The following is a 19089-nucleotide window of genomic DNA, read 5'->3' as shown; positions in this document are numbered from 1 at the left end:
TGAATCTGAAGTTTCAGATGAATTTAGGGGTAGGCGGGGGTCGCTTCCTTGCACCCCATCCCTGACAGGCCACTTCCACCCGGGATATAAAAGACTCCACAACCGCTGATAATGCATCAATAGTAAGTGGGGAACTGGAGGGTCCTGCAGCCACTCGAGGGGATCAGGTGGAGATAGATGTGTGGCAGGGTCCATGCTAATCCAGGACACTTTGCCAGTAAAAAATTTAAAAATAAAAATATTTTTTCTCCTTTTTTTTTTTTTTATATGTAATCCCCCAGCGCAACAGCGCCTCAGCGTACCTGTTCTGGACCCCTACAGAGAGAGAGAGACCCCCAAGGGCTCACCACCTGATGCAGAGAAGCTTAAAACTGCTCCCAGCGTTGTCCTATTCAGACTAGGAAGTCCTGTGATAGCTTTCCCGGGTAAAGGAAGTGGCTCCGCCCCCTTTTACACGCCTTCCGGCGTTCTCAGCTACTCCTCGAGGTAGCTTGGGCACACCAAACATGGCCGCCCCCATGCAGGGGACACCAGGCTACGGCAAAATGGCGGCCTGCGTGACCTGCGGGCGGCCTGTGTAGGCAATGCAGTCTGTAGTCCTGCAGGATCCATGCGGTCTACAGAAAAATGGCGGCGGCTGCCGATCCTGTGTGCTCTTACCGGCGGATTGCGGATGGTTTACAGAAGGCTGGCGGCGGCCTGCAAGTGTGGCCTACGAGAGGATGGCGCCTGCATCATTGCATAGGGTAGGTGCTTGCTTTTACCTATATGCCGGTATTTTCTTTAAAAATAGTCTGCTCCCAAACCAAGCCTCATGGAGCGTCAGCTCCTAAACCAAGCCTCATGGAGCGTCAGCTCCTAAACCAAGCCGTCAGCTCCTAAACCAAGCCTCATGGAGCGTCAGCTCCTAAACCAGGCCTCATGGAGCGTCAGCTCCTAAACCAGGCCTCATGGAGCGTCAGCTCCCAAACCAAGCTTGCTTGAGTGTAACTCCTATACACCACTCACACTCTCACAGGAAGATCTGTGAACATGTCATAGGATAGAGGGGGAACTCTTTAAAAAGAAAAGGTCCAACCATCCACAGAGGGGCCTGTATCCATCCCAAAAACCCGACAAGGGGGAAGGGGGAACATTTACTCACCATACCGGAACTGACGGGCACCCCCTTTTAACAGAACCCCTCTCCACCGAGGTGGGGGTCTGTTGACCAATGCGGACGCCCTGAATCAATCTTCGACTGTCTTTAGGCGTCCTGGCGAGATGTTCCACTCGCAAGGCCAGTCCCCGTCCAGTGGGACTATGTCGCGGCCGACACAGTGCGGAACTATGGTCTGCACGCGCTCGTAGGCCGGCTGGGGTGACCACTGGATCTCAACATCCAGCCCGTCGCCCAGCTCCAGCATACTTGCTTGAATGTGTCGCGGCCGACCCAGCGCGGAGCTATATTCTGCACGCGCTCGTAGGCCGGCTGGGGTGACCACTGGATCTCAACATCCAGCCCGTCGCCCAGATCCGGCGTGATTTGCTTGAAGATCTCACAGGAAAACTGGAGAAAACAGCTACCTAAAAAAGAAAAAATTTTTCTAAAAAATCTTGCCAGGACCAAAGATCCCAGCAAGGTCCTTACTTAGGTCCTTACTCCTGACTAAACAGAAAAAAACTGATTTCCTGTAGCAGACAGGAAGAGGATATACCCTCTGGGACTGCCCCTAAGGTGTGGCCAGAACGTTTTCTTTCTGCCTAGTGTCCTACTCCTGTAGAAGGCAGTATAACCCAATTTGATATTAATCAAGAGGACTACGTCTGTCAATGAGCGACAGAGAAATTTTTTTTTTTTGCAAAAAAAAGTCCCACTGCGCTACAGCGCCCTCCAAATGTGACAACAGTAGCTCTCCGAAAGGAAATGAGCTCAGAAACCGCCCAGGGTATAGGGTCGGGCTCCACCCACAGAAAACGCCTCCAGGAACTCCCATACAGATTCCTAGGGAAGAATCCACCGCATAAGGGCCGTTCCGGGTGTACGAAGATGGCCGCCAATCTCTTCAGCACATGTGGCTACAAGAAAATGGTGGCCCCGCACGGCGAGCAGAGCAACTGAGGACCCTCAGGGGGACCCCCCAGACTCCACAACAGAATTGATAAGCAGGTGGGCCCTGGATGTACAGACCGCGTTAGCCAGAATTTTTTTTCTGCCTAGTGTCCTAACTAAATGCATCAGAGGACTGCGTCCGTCAATGAAAGAGAAAAAAAATTAAAATATTCAATGGGCTCAACATGCCTTTCAGCAAATTCCTTGGGGTACCTACTTTCCAAAAAGGGGTAATTTGGTTGGGGTTGTACTGCCCTGCCATTTTAGCACTTCAAGAAATGAGATAGGCAGTCAGAAAGTAAAAGCTGTGTAAATTCTAGTATACACACCATAGTTTGCAGACGTTATATCTTTTGCTCAAACTAATAAATATGCGCTTATTGAGATTTTTCTTTTTATTGGACATGTAGCTAAATACATGTTGGCCTAAATGTATGGAAAAATTTGAGTTTATTGGATATATAATACAAAAATAGTACAAAATATAATTTTTTCTGAAAAGGTTTTTTTTTTTTTTTGTTTATATTGCAAAAATAAGAATCCCAGTGGTGATCAAATATTAACAAAAAAAAAAGCTCTATTTGTGGGAAAAAAGGACATACATTTAGTTTGGGTACAGCAGACTGCGCAATTACCAGTTAAAGTCACGCAGTGCCAAATTGAAAAAAATCTGCTGGTCATTAAGGGGGTAAACCCTTTTGGTCCTTAAGTGGTTAAGCCAGCCATAGATGGATTGATTATCTGCCAGTTCAGCAAGGACCAACTGGAATTTGATCCATCTATGGGCAGGCTGACTGTACCCAAGTTAACTTGGGAACAACCATGTTTGATTTTTAGCATGCGATTAAAAAGCTGCTAGCAATATTAATTGTGCTCTCCTGGGGAGGGACAGCTCCCTGCACTCCCCCTTACCCAGAGCACATTTGCTCCGTGAGAGGGATTCCCCCATCAACACTGACTGTGTTTATTGAGGAATCAAGCGATTTTCTTTCCTGCAACCTTAGGTTAAGTAAAGATAAACAAGGAGGTAAATGTAATTCTGCAAGCTTTCCTTTTAAAGATGTATAAAGGTTTGAGTCTAAAGGCTCTGGTCCTTGCATAAATTCAACCATTTAGTTTAATACCTACTCTACAAAACCACTAGGCCTACTACCCTAGCAGATGACATTTTCTATCCATGCCTAACATCCACGAGTTTGATTGCTTGGTGCAAGTCTACCTATTATTAACTCTAAGCCAGCAGGCAGATTCAAGACTGTATCAGTGTGAACACAGTTCGATGATTTTTTGCAAACAAAAAACAACTGTTACCTGCAGATGGTTTAACACTAATGACTTCAACAGCATCCGGCAAACTCAACTCTTGGCTGTATACAAGCTCTGATGAAAGGGTCATCTTGCTGGTACTCTGAAGATTTGCTTTACATGCTTGATACCTTTGTGTAAGAGGTGACTGCACCTTCTCTCCTGAAGCAGAACTAAAGGAATCTTCTTTGGGTGGAAGATTCTCAGATGAGTTGGTGTTTGACCTATCCTCTGTAATAAGAAAGGATGAAGTTTCAGCAAATAATAAAGTCTACAACAAATCGTTATAATTTACATTCAAAGCACAACTAAACCTTTAGATCCTTTACAGACAAGGAAGCTGCCATCTTAGCCTTTGTTTGATCTGGAGCTGCATGGTGCTGCACATGTAATCAGTTATGACACCAGCCATTTTATGGCTTCACAGTTCTGTTGACAGCACAAGCAACCAGGACAGTTATCAGACATGACATGCCTTAAATGTGAACAGATTTGATAAAGAGGTAAATCAATGGGTTTAGTAGCACTTTAGAGTAGTTCAAATAAAGCACTTCCAACGCCCCATAAAGAAAATGTATATTTGTCTTGCAGGCAGGAGGTGGTGGATTTTCATTATTGGCCAAGAGTACAAATATTGTACCGACATGTGCAAAGCTTTACAAACACAAGTACTCTTAGTGCTGGTTCACACTAGGGCGACCTGTGAGGCGACCTGGTCGCCTCACAGGTCGCCTCCCATAGGGAAGCTGCGGACCCGTTCTAATAGGAGCGACACAAGTCGCTCCGACCTAGAAAAAGGGTCTGGAGCTTCTTTGGGGCGACCCGGAAGCGACCGCCATAGACTTCAATGTTATGAAGTCCGTGGTGGCCGCTCCGAGGTCGCGGCGCGCTGCTCGCACCGCGACCTCGGAGGTCGCGGTCCGAAGTAGCGTCGCTGCAATGTGAACCGGCGCTTAAGAATGGATACATGGATGGCTAGTACTGCCATAATGCATTTATGCAAAATATTTAAAATAACTACACAGCAAACTTTTACTCTGAGTTTCATATGACATGCAAGAATGGATTCCTATTGATTGGGAAGCAATGAACTCTGAAAGAGCTTTTGCAGTACAATAGTATACCTCAAAATGCACCAGTTAATGACAATGTAATCAAAAAAAGCCTTAAAAATAATTCATAAGAAATTATGTCCATGCGCAGTAACATAAAAAACCATACCCACGGAGACAGGAACAGACTTTAGATGTAATTTCCACATGTGTAATACTGAACGTTTTTCTTTGGTACATTCAATTACCACCAGGAAAAATTTTTCTGAAAAACCATTGTGGGAGAAGTCTATTGGGGGAAAAAAGGTCAAAGTTGTTAGTCTCCTGCCACCAATTTCTCTCAAAAGGCAAATACATGAAGTCTTGAACAAAGAATAATGAGCAAAACAAAGTTGCTACTTACTGTAACCAGTTGAATTCCTTGGTTTTATCGCAAAAGGTTCAATTTTTTATTTTTGCTGGGCAGCAGTCCCACATCTGCACCAGTCTTAAACGCTGAATGTCTCATTGTAATATTTAAAGCAGGAAAAGAAGCAGACAAAGTGGTATTAAACCCAAAAGCAGACATATTGCACGTTACCAATTCTTTGGTAACTGCATTCATTTTCTTTTTTAGGCTTTCCTTCTTTTAGTTTCATCTGGTGATCCAGTCAGTAAAGCCAGCCATACATGGATCGAAATTCGGCCAGTTCAGCAGGAAACAGCTGAATTTCGATACATGTATGTATGGGCTCCCTGGTTGTACGCAAATCGATCGATAGATTGACTTGTGTACAACCAGCCTGTTTGGTTTTTCTCAAAGTATTAGTGGCACTGGCTATAGCTGGCAACACTAATCATTGTGTTCTGCAGGCAGGGAAGGCTCCTCGCCGGCAGAACACAAGAGAGCTGCGGGATGAATTCACCCATCAACGGCAATTTAAATTGCATAATCTAGGACTAGCATAAGTCTGTTGTTTTTCAACAGAACAAGCTCTCCTGCAAATTAATCAGTTAGAGTGTTGAGACAAATCAATTACCACTGACATGGCGGGAACAATGACAAACATTTATCCTATTCTTGTAAAACTTTTATACCAGAAAAAAAAAACACATTCCTGTAATTGGTTGTTTTACTGCAGTGTGAAGCTTGGCTTCATTTTGTTAGTGTATCTGAATCTGCTAGTACATATAGCACTCCCTTCCCCCCACACAGATATTGCTGTTGTCTGCTGTGCTCCCTCATCCAGAGTGGGGGCACTCTAATACAGGAAGTGTGTTACTGGCCAGATCACCAGGAGAAAACCGAGGGAAAAAAAAAAAAAAAAGGAAATGCAGCCACCACATAAATTGATTGGTAAGCTGCAATACATTACATTTTTGGTTTTGGCTTTAACCTCCCTGGCGGTATGATTATGTCAGGAATTACATACCAAAAGCGGTACAATTGTTTTCATGGAAATTTGGCGTTATGTATTATTACAATTACAATTCTTAGTAATTACTGACTTAAACCTGACCAAAACAAGACTCTAGTAGACATCCCAGATGTGATAAATTTGAAACACAAACGCATGAATTATAATCAAATCAATAATATTATTTTATTATTTAATATATAATATATATAATAAAATTATATTATTGATTAGATTATAATTCATGCATTATATATAGATATATGTGTGTATATATATATATATATATATAATATATAACGCATTAATTATAATTGAATCAATAATATAATTTTATATATATATGTGTGTGTGTGCATATATATATATATATATATATATATATATATATATATATATATATATATATATATATATACATATATATATATATATATATATATATATATATATATATACATATATATATATATATATGCATATATATATATATATATACCGGTATATATATATATATGCGCATATATATATATATATATATATATATATATATATATATATATATATATATACATATATATATGCATATATGCATATACGCATATATATATGCATATATGCATATATATATATATATATATATGCATATATATATATATATATATATATATATATATATATATATATATATATATATAATATAAAATGTGATTTGTGTTTTGTGCAACGTTTTTTTTTTTCCCTCCCTAGTTCCGCTCCCATGCAACATTGCTGCTGCAGGGAACGGAACTAGGAAGTCATCACACCGACGGAGGGACGGAGGAGCGGCGGGACTCTCGGCTGGCGATCTCAGCAATGAGAGATCATCGCTGGATCGCCAGGATAAGGTAAGAGAACACCGCTGCGCTCTCTGCAATCCACCCCGAGCGTGACTCGGGGTTACCGATCCTGCAATGAAAAATCAACCCCGAGTCACGCTCGGGATTACCGCCTAGGAGGTTAAAGCTGAACTCCAGGAGAAAATGTCCTATCATTGGGATTCCTAAGGGCTGCAAGGGTTATGCACTGTATGTGAGGATGCTGAGTGACCGTCCGCACCCAGAGCACAGGGGGGAAAGTTGAGCACAGTCGACCAAAGAAAAAATCGATTAGTTAAAAAAAAGAAAAAAAAAAAATACTTTTTACTGGTGCCCTACGCACAATCATTAAGGCTGCATTCACATGTCAGCGTTTGGATCGCGGGCAGAACCGCCGCGGTTCCGCCCGCGATCCGGAGATTATTGCAAATCGCAGGACGCCTAGCGTTGCCCGTTGATTTGCAATAGCCCCCCAAACGCCAAGCGATGTTGCCGCGATTTCCGCCTGCCGAATCGCGGCAACATCGCGCAAACAAAATCGCGGGACGCAATACGCTCGAAAGAAGCTCTTGTACTTCTTTGGAGCGTATTGCGTCCCGCGATTTTGTTTGCGCGATGTTGCCGCGATTCGGCAGGCGGAAATCACGGCAACATCGCTCGGCGTTTGGGGGGCTATTGCAAATCAACGGGCAACGCTAGGCGTCCCGCGTTTTGCAATAATCTCCGGATCGCGGGCGGAACCGCGGCGGTTCTGCCCCCGAACCAAACGCTGACATGTGAATGCAGCCTAAACCCTTGCAATGTGGGGAAGGGACGGGGCACTGAGCAAATGTTTTCCCTGGAGTTCAACTTTAAAAGTCTTTCCTGAGGCCCAACATCAGTCCCTGGAATGATAATTCTAAAATAACTGCCTTTCAAGTGTTTATCACATGCTTATTTTTTTTCCCCAGAAGTATGTCACATGCCCTGCTTATATAATGGTTTTCACACACTGTTTGAAAGATAAAAAGATTGCTGTGGTTTACTGACACAGACCTCTATACCACTTCAGTATCTCATTGCCCAGACTGCAGCTGCCTTTTATGTAATGTCACCCACCCAGACAATTTACACAGTTTTGAGTTCTGGTATTTTTACTTTCCTGTGATTTCTATCGAAACTAACGGCATGACAATCTACAGTTTGATTCATTTCTCCATATTTTAAGGGGTTTTAAAGTTAAAGGTTTTTTACTGTAACGCATTCTACGCATTAAATGTAAAAAAGCTTCCACTAGCTGTTCCTCATACATCCCCCTCCCCCAAACACTTACCTGAGTCCTCCCTCAATCCAGCGCTGTGCCCTGCTTCAGATTCTCTACTCCCCCCCCCCCCCCCCCCACACTTGCTTCGCTCACAGGCTTCACTGACAGCAGTTAGAGCCATTGGCTCCTGCTGCTGCCAGTATTAAAGGTGCAGCACCTGAATATAGCAGCAGCAAAAAAAAAAACATCCACTATAAATCATGTGCATAAAACCGTGAAAGGGAAAAATCACACACAAAAAATGCATAAATAAAAAAATTGGACTTTTGTCTTAACATAAAATCCTTTTCTTTGATGTTCATTGATAGACACAGCTCCAGAATCTTATTGACCACTGGGTTATGCTGCCCCCTACAGTAGTAGGACACTAGGCAGGCAAAAACGTTACCATGCCTATGGGGCAGTCCCAGGGGATAAACTCCCCCTCCCTGATATAGGCAATCAGTTTTGTTGCAAGCAGCGTCAGGAGAAATATAACCCAACTCAATAGTGCGGTGGGTGCTGTGTCTGTCAATGATCATCAGAGAAAAGGATTTTACAGTAAAACAAAAATCCAGATTTCTCTTTCTTTCATCGACTGACACAGCTCCAGAATTTGCTTGACCCAAAGGCTAAACCTGGCCAAACAGGTAACATGGAGCTCAACCAGGAACAACTGGAGCTCACTTGAAAAGCATACACCCTCAAAGAGGACTAGTCCTTTCAAACTGAAGCCTGCAAAACCTTTGCGGCCAAAAGCAGCATCCGCAGATGCCAGCACATCTACTTTGTAAAATTTTGTGAAAGTGTGCACAGACAACCAAGTGCCAGCCTTGCAAACCGGCATCACTGACGCCTGAGCAGAGGGCACAGAGGCACTAAGCACCCGCGTAGAGTGCGTCTTAATAGGGAAAGAAGGAACCTGACCCTTGATTAAATAGGCCTGCACCACCGCCTGATCCATCTGGAAATCATCACGGCAGACATGGCCAACCCCTAGCAAGGTCCATCCTTAAGGACAAAGAGTGAGTCTGATTTCCTATACGACTCTGATGCTGCCAGGTACACCCTGATCACTTGAACCACATCCAGAGAATGCAAGGCAATCTCCACAGGATGCTTAGGACACAGGAAAGGCAATACAATGTCTTCATTCAGATGGAAACCAGAGACAACATTAGGAAGGAACGACTGACAAGGGCGAAGCACCACTTTGATGTCCAATCGATCAAGTAAAAAATTGCATTCAGCAGCGCTTCTATATGTCTGCACATATCAAGTGTAAATGACTAGAAAGTCCCCAATATAGAGTATAGTCATTGAACAATAAGAACAGAAACCATAGGTAAGTTGTAGTCCATATATTGCTGAAAGGTATTTTAAATCAGTTCAATATATGTAGCTTGACCATTGGCGGTACTCCCAGTGCTCATATGGGTAAGATTATACTGTATCCTCCACCACACCATCAGTGCACCCCACAGAAATGGGCACTCACCAGATATCAAATAGGGATCACACTTTTTCCAAAAATCCCTATTTGACCAACTTGTCCGCCAGCTCCACAAAGGCAGGGGGGAAGCTTTTCCCCCTCCAGATCCTGGCACGAAGACTTCGTCCACTCCGTCAAGGTCTGGGACACCAAGGCAATGGTGAACACCCGCCTAAGGACTGAACCGGCCATAGTAAACATGTGTTGGACCAAGGTCTCTGCTCTCCTATCAAAAGGGTCTTTATAAGCCAGAGACTCCTCCGCCGAAATTAGAGTGGATTTATTCAGCCTGGAAACCTTAGAATCCACCACAGGTGGGACTGTCCAATTTTTTTAACAGGGACTCTTCAACGGGATACCTTCTAGCGAAACACTTCGGTACCACCACGTTGCCTTTAGGGCAACCCTACTGACTCGCGACAATTTTGCCAAATTAGGTGGGAAATGGAAAAACCTTTGCCGCTTTAGAGGATTTTCGGGTACCGAAGGTGACCAGGTGACCAGCACCTCCGACGCAGCTGGATCGTCCATTTTTAAGTTTCCCGCACAAATACAAACAATGCATCCACCAGCGATTTTTCATGTGCGGCTGTAGTAGAAGAGGAATCATCCTCACTATCAGAGCACTCAGGGTGCGCAGCCAGATCAGACTCAGGATATGAGGAGACAGAGAAGACAGGTGAAGGCGGTGGATGTTTTTTGCTGGTCCGTTTTTGCAAGACCAGATCAACCTTAGACACCAAGGACTCCAGGGCCACTGCCATTGCAGGCAGGGTGAACTGGGACCAAAAAGGGCCCGCCGCCTCTGAGAGGGGATCAGGTGGTGAAAAGTGCTCCAGGGACTCCATGGTTAACCAGGGGAACCACACAGGTAAAAATGAGAAAACACTGCTAAATGACTCCCCCCGCTGCCGCGCTAGCGGCACCACAGGTCTCAGCACAACCAGCCACTGCTATAGCAGAAAAAGGGAGAGCCGTAAGGCACCCACAGGAACTCACGACCCCCAGGCAGGCACATAGTAGAGCGCCAGATGCTGCACACAATGCAGCGATCAGAGAGAAAGTGGGAGTCCAGGGTCAGCACTAGAGGTCCACCGCCGCAATCACCGCCCATAAGGCTCCAAAAAATGGCCACCCCATAGGCTGCTCGACAACTCCCGAAACGAATCTGGACAGGTACGGTCACCCCCTGGGGGGGGGCTAGGTGTGGGAAGATGGGGGGTGGTCCACAGGGGACCCCAACATATGGGGCGGGAGGGGAACCTGGGGGTTCCACCGTCCCAGGGAGGGGCCCACATCCACCCCAAAAGGTCATGGGGGGGGCAGTACTTACCATACTATAGAACTGGGTGGGCGACGCTCTAGGCAGTCCACCGCACCATCGGAATGGGGGTGCTGGGGACAAGGAGGCATGCTGAGACTCAGGCTGGGACCAGGTCGTATGCGCCCTCGCGAGACTTAACTTGCAGGCCAGCCCCTGTCCAGTGGGACTATGTCTCGGTCGACCTAGCGCGGAGGCTTGCACGCGCTCGCTGGCTGAACTGGGGAGACCGTAAGAATCTAGAATATCCAGTCCGTCGCCGAGTCTAGCAGTTGATTGTAGTTCTCATAGGACCAGAAAATAATAAAAAGAGGACAAAAAGTTCTGTTTAAAAAAGAAAACAAAATCGCAGCAAGGAACTAGGCACTTACTCCTGACTACGCAGAAAAAAATGGCCTATTGCAGGGAGATGTAGTGTATCCTCTGGGACTGCCCCATAGGCGTGGAAATGTTTTTTCCTGCCTAGTCTCCTACTCCTCTAGGGGACTAGTGTAAGGGTGCGATTCCCAAAAACCTTTTGAGTAGGTTTAGCCGTCATCCCAGAGAAATATTTGGAAAGAAGTTGGTGCCTCAGGCCAGGTAGATTGGGACTTTATGGGCTAGTACAACAAGGTTTGTGTTTATACAATTTATTGAAAGGGTTAACAACATAATTATAATATAATAACAACCATAATAGGTGTGTGGGTTATAGACCCATGAGTGATAGTGAGTCAGAAAAGACGTTTGGTGACATGGTGACAGTGGCATGTCTCTTTATCTGTCCACGCTTCTGATATTGGCGTGGAATCTGTAGGGAGAGATATCATGGGTTCCCCACGCATTTCCAAAAATCTATGTTCAAAATATTACCAAATGGAGACCTATTTACCCCAAAACATTTCGCTAACTGTAAAACTAAAGGCGTGGTCTATCTAATGCAGGGGTGGGGAACCTCCGGCCCGCGGGAGGGGGCCTTCTGTCCGGCCCGCACAATCGTTGCGACACTGAATCTCCGAAAAGGGTGGACCCGAGGCGCAGAGCAGTGCGCCTCGAGCCCGCCCATTTGTGTGACAATAGCGAATGAAAATTTGCTACTGTCTCACGGATCCTCCTCCTCCTTGGCCAATGTCATTGGCCGAGGAGGAGGCGGGACGCGGGAGGACTCAAAGAGACGCGGGGACTGAAGAGAGGAAGCCGCCGCTACAACAGGTAAGTCAAGTGCACTGGGGCTTGGCACGCTGTTCACTCTGCATTGTGGTCAATCACTCCGCATTGAAAGTGGGCACGCTGTGGTCAATCACTCCGCATTGAAAGGGGGCACGCTGTGGTCACTCACTCCGCATTGAAAGGGGGCACGCTGTGGTCAATCACTCAGCATTGAAAGGGGGCACGCTGTGGTCACTCACTCCGCATTGAAAGGGGGCACGCTGTGGTCACTCACTCCGCATTGAAAGGGGGCACGCTGTGGTCACTCACTCCGCATTGAAAGGGGGCACGCTGTGGTCACTCACTCCGCATTGAAAGGGGGCACGCTGTGGTCACTCACTCCGCATTGAAAGGGGGCACGCTGTGGTCACTCACTCCGCATTGAAAGGGGGCACGCTGTGGTCACTCACTCCGCATTGAAAGGGGGCACGCTGTGGTCACTCACTCCGCATTGAAAGGGGGCACGCTGTGGTCACTCACTCCGCATTAAAAGGGGGCACGCTGTGGTCACTCACTCCGCATTAAAAGGGGGCACGCTGTGGTCACTCACTCCGCATTAAAAGGGGGCACGCTGTGGTCACTCACTCCGCATTAAAAGGGGGCACGCTGTGGTCACTCACTCCGCATTAAAAGGGGGCACGCTGTGGTCACTCCGCATTAAAAGGGGGCACGCTGTGGTCACTCCGCATTAAAAGGGGGCACGCTGTGGTCACTCCGCATTAAAAGGGGGCACGCTGTGGTCACTCCGCATTGAAAGGGGGCACGCTGTGGTCACTCCGCATTGAAAGGGGGCACGCTGTGGTCACTCCGCATTGAAAGGGGGCACGCTGTGGTCACTCCGCATTGAAAGGGGGCACGCTGTGGTCACTCCGCATTGAAAGGGGGCACGCTGTGGTCACTCCGCATTGAAAGGGGGCACGCTGTGGTCACTCACTCCGCATTGAAAGGGGGCACGCTGTGGTCACTCACTCCGCATTGAAAGGGGGCACGCTGTGGTCACTCACTCCGCATTGAAAGGGGGCACGCTGTGGTCACTCACTCCGCATTGAAAGGGGGCACGCTGTGGTCACTCACTCCGCATTGAAAGGGGGCACGCTGTGGTCACTCACTCCGCATTGAAAGGGGGCACGCTGTGGTCACTCACTCCGCATTGAAAGGGGGCACGCTGTGGTCACTCACTCCGCATTGAAAGGGGGCACGCTGTGGTCACTCACTCCGCATTGAAAGGGGGCACGCTGTGGTCACTCACTCCGCATTGAAAGGGGGCACGCTGTGGTCACTCACTCCGCATTGAAAGGGGGCACGCTGTGGTCACTCACTCCGCATTGAAAGGGGGCACGCTGTGGTCACTCACTCCGCATTAAAAGGGGGCACGCTGTGGTCACTCACTCCGCATTAAAAGGGGGCACGCTGTGGTCACTCACTCCGCATTAAAAGGGGGCACGCTGTGGTCACTCACTCCGCATTAAAAGGGGGCACGCTGTGGTCACTCACTCCGCATTAAAAGGGGGCACGCTGTGGTCACTCCGCATTAAAAGGGGGCACGCTGTGGTCACTCCGCATTAAAAGGGGGCACGCTGTGGTCACTCCGCATTGAAAGGGGGCACGCTGTGGTCACTCCGCATTGAAAGGGGGCACGCTGTGGTCACTCCGCATTGAAAGGGGGCACGCTGTGGTCACTCCGCATTGAAAGGGGGCACGCTGTGGTCACTCCGCATTGAAAGGGGGCACGCTGTGGTCACTCCGCATTGAAAGGGGGCACGCTGTGGTCACTCCGCATTGAAAGGGGGCACGCTGTGGTCACTCCGCATTGAAAGGGGGCACGCTGTGGTCACTCCGCATTGAAAGGGGGCACGCTGTGGACACTCCGCATTGAAAGGGGGCACGCTGTGGTCACTCCGCATTGAAAGGGGGCACGCTGTGGTCACTCCGCATTGAAAGGGGGCACGCTGTGGTCACTCCGCATTGAAAGGGGGCACGCTGTGGTCACTCCGCATTGAAAGGGGGCACACTATACCTTGATTACTGAAACGCGTAGCAAACCCAGGATATCTCTCCCTACAGATTCCATGCCAATATCAGAAGCGTGGACAGATAGAGAGACATATCACTGTCACCATATCACCAAACTTCTTTTCTGACTCACTATCACTCATGGGTCTATAACCCACACACCTATTATGGTTGTTATTATATTAAAATTATGTTGTAAACCCTTTCAATAAATTGTATAAACACAAACCTTGTTGTACTAGCCCATAAAGTCCCAATCTACCTGGCCTGAGGCACCAACTTTTTTCCAAATACTCCTGTAGGGGACAGCATAACCCAATGGTCAAGAAGATTCTGGAGCTGTGTCCATCAATGAACGAAAGAGAAAAGTAATTTAACACCAGACATGTCCGTGTTTTGCTTCCACCATCCAAAAAAGGGACACCACATGCAACTGAGGATAAGAACGCACTTACCAGCTCAGTCACGCATTGGGAACTAACAATCTTAGCTTTCACTCTGTGGACATCCAGCTCTATCCATCCACCTAAGGTCCTCTGACTGTAGCAGAAGCAGCCCACCATTGAGAGAGATTTTGAAAAGCCCACAACGCCACTAGATGGAAAAAAAAAGTGCTTGCGCAAGGAGCCAAATACCAAAGCGGAAGTTTGGTGGCCCCCTGATGTGGTGGCCTGACGTCAGCATATAGCGCTGCCTCAACACGTTTCGTGCCAACACACGTCTTCAGGGGATGCTAGTAGAACTGGCCCCATCTGAGTAAGAGCACCGCTGTATTTGTTTTTACTACTTGCCATCTGGATGTGTTTTATTGTTTTTATATCATTCTTGTGTATGAGTAAAAAATTACTACACTATATCTGGCCCATTTTGGTATTTGGCTCCTTGCACAAGCACTTCTTTTCCACCTAGTGGAGCTGTGGGCTTTTCCAAATCTCCTCCAGTGGTGGGCTGCTGCTGCTGCAGACAGAGGTGGATAAATGGAGCTGGGTGTCCATAGAGCGGAAGCTGAGATTGTTAATTTCCAATGCATGGCTTTTTTCTTACATATTGCTAGCAACAAAAAAGGGGAGATAGCTGCACTCAATACATAAATAGATGCAGGCTGCCAGTACAAAGGTAATATCAGACCAAAAAGCAATATGTAATAAAGTACAGCGCCAAAATTCCAAATAAATGAATATATAGGAGAAAAACAGACTAAGCAAAGTCCATTAAGTCCGTGAGGTCAGGTGCTGAAGTGCAGAGATGAATGCAAGAAAATTCCAACACCATAAATAAGAACACAATTCTGACGATCACCACGTGCTCATGTAAAGTGATTCCCTTACCGGAACTTTAGACCCCCTGTTATGGAAGGTCATGGAACATGGAGATAACTACATGCCTTTATCATACAGATGTCATGTGAGTTTTTTACTTGGTTTTATATTCAAATAAATGTGCATACTTCAATATTTGAGCCTCATCTGTCTTTGGAGCGATATTATCTTTTATCTGAGACACTTGAACATATGTCTTTGGAGGGATATTATCTATTATCTGAGACACTTGAACATATGAGGATATATTATTCTGGATGAAGTACCGTGGTGGATCTGGTGCTGGACCTTAAGAGTGGACCCTATCCTGGTGGTTATCTCCATGTTCCATGCTTGGCTGACCTTCCGTAACAGGGGGTCTAAAGTTCCGGTAAGGGAATCACTATACATGAGCATGTGGTGATCGTCAGGATTGTGTTCTTATTTATGGTGTTGGAATTTTCTTGCAATCATCTCTGCACTTCAGCACCTGACCTCATGGACTTTATGGACTTTGCTTAGTCTGTTTTCCTCCTATATATTCATTTATTTGGAATTTTGGCGCTGTTCTTTATTACATATTACCTATTGCTAGAAGCCTTCTATTTATTATTATTGCTTTAGCGCAGACTTTTTGCATGTATCTGCTGCTGCCAGTCAAATTCTGTGAGGGAGAACGGAGGGCAGGCTGCGTTGCGCGAGTCTATCGACGTACACAGCCTGGCCTTGGGGCACACGCAGAAGAGGAGGAGTGGAGGGTGCCAGCGGGGGACTCCAAAAGAGGAGGCAAGGTGCCACTCTGTATAATACAATTGCACAGTGCAGGTAACTGAGCATTCCATATAGTTGGTGTTGTGAATCTAGCAAGCTAATTTGCATGGGGAGGGGAGGGGAGGGGAGGGGAGGGGAGAGGATAGGAGCACTGCAGGCAGGGGAAAAAATTATTGGGCCAATTTTTAACTTGTCTGCTGATCAATTGTACCTACTGGCAGTGGTAAACTGACAGAAGCAGAAAAGAGGAAAAAGTGCCTCTATGTATAGTATGAACAGTAAACATTTATTGAACACAAAAATAGGGCTACTCACACAAGTGTTAAAATCACAGGCTTATCTATTATGAACACGGAGCCATGTGTCTATGGTGTCTTGCGCCTGTACACCCAGGAGATGTGCCTCGGCAGACCCGGAAGATGTGCCTCGGCAGACCCGGAGCTGATGTCAGATGTCTGCTTGTGCTAGGTGAGAGTCGGTGAACCGTATTGTGAACTTACCAGAACTAGACGAAATGCCGCTGGTCCCAGTTGTTTCATTCTCCTGGTTTCCCATTATAAAGGCTTCTTGAAAGACATGCAACAGCTGTGTTTTTCTGCCATCCTGAACACAAAACAACGTGATTAGTACAAGGAAGTTCAGGCACACATATGAAGACAACACTGCTACTTACCAAGCTAGTAATGGCATCCAGTTCTATAATACATCCTGGTCTAGCAGTGGACTGCTGACTAATAATGTTAAAAACTTCCCCAACGTATGTCTGTAAATAAATGCAAACATTACTTTTATTGACAGAGCCACATGACAGTTATTGCTAATGCAGTATAGTAAATTAAATCTATACTGATGACTGATCAGTGTATAGAAGCCACATTTCTGTGAGCCTGGTCAAACAACAGTGGGAAAGCTGTGAATATACAGTGGTGATCGAAAGTTTGGGCACCCCAGGTAAAAATTTGTATTAATGTGCATAAAGAAGCCAAGGAAAGATGGAAAAACCTCCAAAAGGCATCAAATTACATATTAGACATTCTTATAATATGTCAACAAAAGTTAGATTTTATTTCCATCATTGACACTTTCAAAGTTACAGAAAACAAAAAAATGGCGTCTGCAAAAGTTTGGGCACCCTGCAGAATTTATAGCATGCACTGCCCCCTTTGCAAGGCTGAGACCTGCCAGTGTCATGGATTGTTCTCAATCATCATCTGGGAAGAAAAGGTGATGTCAATCTCAAAGGTTTTAAATGCCCAGACTCATCTGAACTTGCCCCAACAATCAGCACCATGGGATGTTCTAAGCAGTTGTCTAGAAAACTGAAACTGAAAATAGTTGACGCTCACAAAGCTGGAGAAGGCTATAAGAAGATAGAAAAGCGTTTTCAGATGTTAATATCCTCTGTTCGGAATGTAATTAAGAAATGGCAGTCATCAGGAACAGTGGAAGTTAAAGCAAGATCTGGAAGACCAAGAAAAATATCAGACAGAACAGCTCGCAGGATTGTGAGAAAAACAATTCAAAACCCACGTTTGACTGCACGATCCCTCCAGAAAGATCTGGCAGACACTGGAGTTGTGGTACACTATTACACTATAAAGAGATACTTGTACAAATATGGTCTTCATGGAAGAGTCATCAGAAGAAAACCTCTTCTACGTCCTCACCACAAAAATCAGCGTTTGAACTTTGCAAATGAACATATAGACAAGCCTGATGCATTTTGGAAACAAGTTCTGTGGACCGATGAGGTTAAAATTTAACTTTTTGGCCGGAATGAGCAAAGGTAGGTTTGGAGAAGAAGGGGCACCGAATTTAATGAAAAGAACCTCTGTCCAACTGTTAAGCATGGGGGTGGATCAATCATGCTTTGGGGTTGTATTGCAGCCAGTGGCACAGGGAACATCTCACGAGTAAAAGGAAAAATGGATTCAATAAAATTTCAGCAAATTTTGGATGGTAACTTGATGCCATCTGTGAAAAAGCTGAAGTTAAAGAGAGGATGGCTTCTACAAATGGATAATGATCCTAAACACACCTCAAAATCCACAGGGGATTACATCAAGAGGCGTAAACTGAAGGTTTTGCCATGGCCTTCACAATCTCCTGACCTTAACATAACTGAAAATCTATGGATAGACCTTTAAAGAGCAGTGCGTGACAGACAGCCCAAAAATCTCAAAGAACTGGAAGACTTTATTAAGGAAGAATGGGCAAAGATACCTCAAACAAGAATTGAAAGACTCTTGGCTGGCTACAAAAAGCATTTACAAGCTGTGATACTTGCCAAAGGAGGCAGTACAAGATATTAACTCTGCCGGGTGCCCAAACTTTTGCAGATACCATTTTTTGTTTTCTGTTATTTTGAAAGTGTATATGATGGAAATAAAATCTAACTTTTGTTGACATATTATAAGAATGTCGAATCTGTAATTTGATGCCTTTTGGAGATTTTCCCATCTTTCCTTGGCTTCTTTATTCACATTAATACAAATTTTTACATGGGGTGCCCAAACTTTCGATCATCACTGTATAGAGATGCCGCTGATATAGAAAAAGGAGTATACCCACTTTAGGTCTGCAATTAGTTCAGACAGACACATGTCCATGCTCCCAATGATTGCATCAAGCTGCTTCTTAGTTTAACCGGTTGCCTACTGCGCACAGTATATTTACTGCGGCAGTCAGCCCCGGCCAGGCAGAGTGACGTAGGTCTACGTCGCTCGCCTTTCACTGGGTTTTGAGCCAATAGCGGGCGAGCGCATGCCCGCTGATGCGCGCGCCCGCTGAGGCTCGTTCACGGAGGAGTGTGGTCACACTACGATCGTCGGTAGAGCGGGAGAAAGGCAGAGCGGCTTATGTAAACAAGCCGCCTGTCATTCTCCCCCTGTGTAAATGTACTATGTAGAACCGTTGATCTCTGTTTTTACACTAGTAGCCATGTCCCACTACAGTTAGAATCACGCCCCTAGGACACACTTAACCCCTCCCTGTCCAATACAGTTAACCCCTTCCCTGCCA

General features: G+C 45.9%; 1 protein-coding gene across 4 annotated transcripts in view; it reads right to left on the bottom strand.

Moving 5' to 3' along the window:
• Positions 1–19089, bottom strand: part of DMXL1 (Dmx like 1) — a 328770-nt gene that overhangs the window by 171622 nt on the left and 138059 nt on the right. For all 4 annotated transcript variants that reach the window (XM_082251711.1, XM_082251708.1, XM_082251710.1 and 1 more), the window contains exons 14-17: positions 16742–16831; positions 16569–16671; positions 4619–4738; positions 3404–3628 (exon numbers count right to left, since the gene is read on the bottom strand). In XM_082251711.1, the coding sequence (XP_082107837.1) occupies positions 3404–3628; positions 4619–4738; positions 16569–16671; positions 16742–16831 (538 nt within the window). The remainder of the gene's footprint in view (positions 1–3403; positions 3629–4618; positions 4739–16568; positions 16672–16741; positions 16832–19089) is intronic.

This window comes from Pelophylax lessonae (genome assembly GCF_965119305.1).
Source record: "Pelophylax lessonae genome assembly, chromosome: 1".
Classification (NCBI taxonomy): domain Eukaryota; kingdom Metazoa; phylum Chordata; class Amphibia; order Anura; family Ranidae; genus Pelophylax; species Pelophylax lessonae.
The sequence above is the reverse complement of the archived record's forward strand: the minus strand, read 5'-3'. Positions and strand labels throughout refer to the sequence as shown.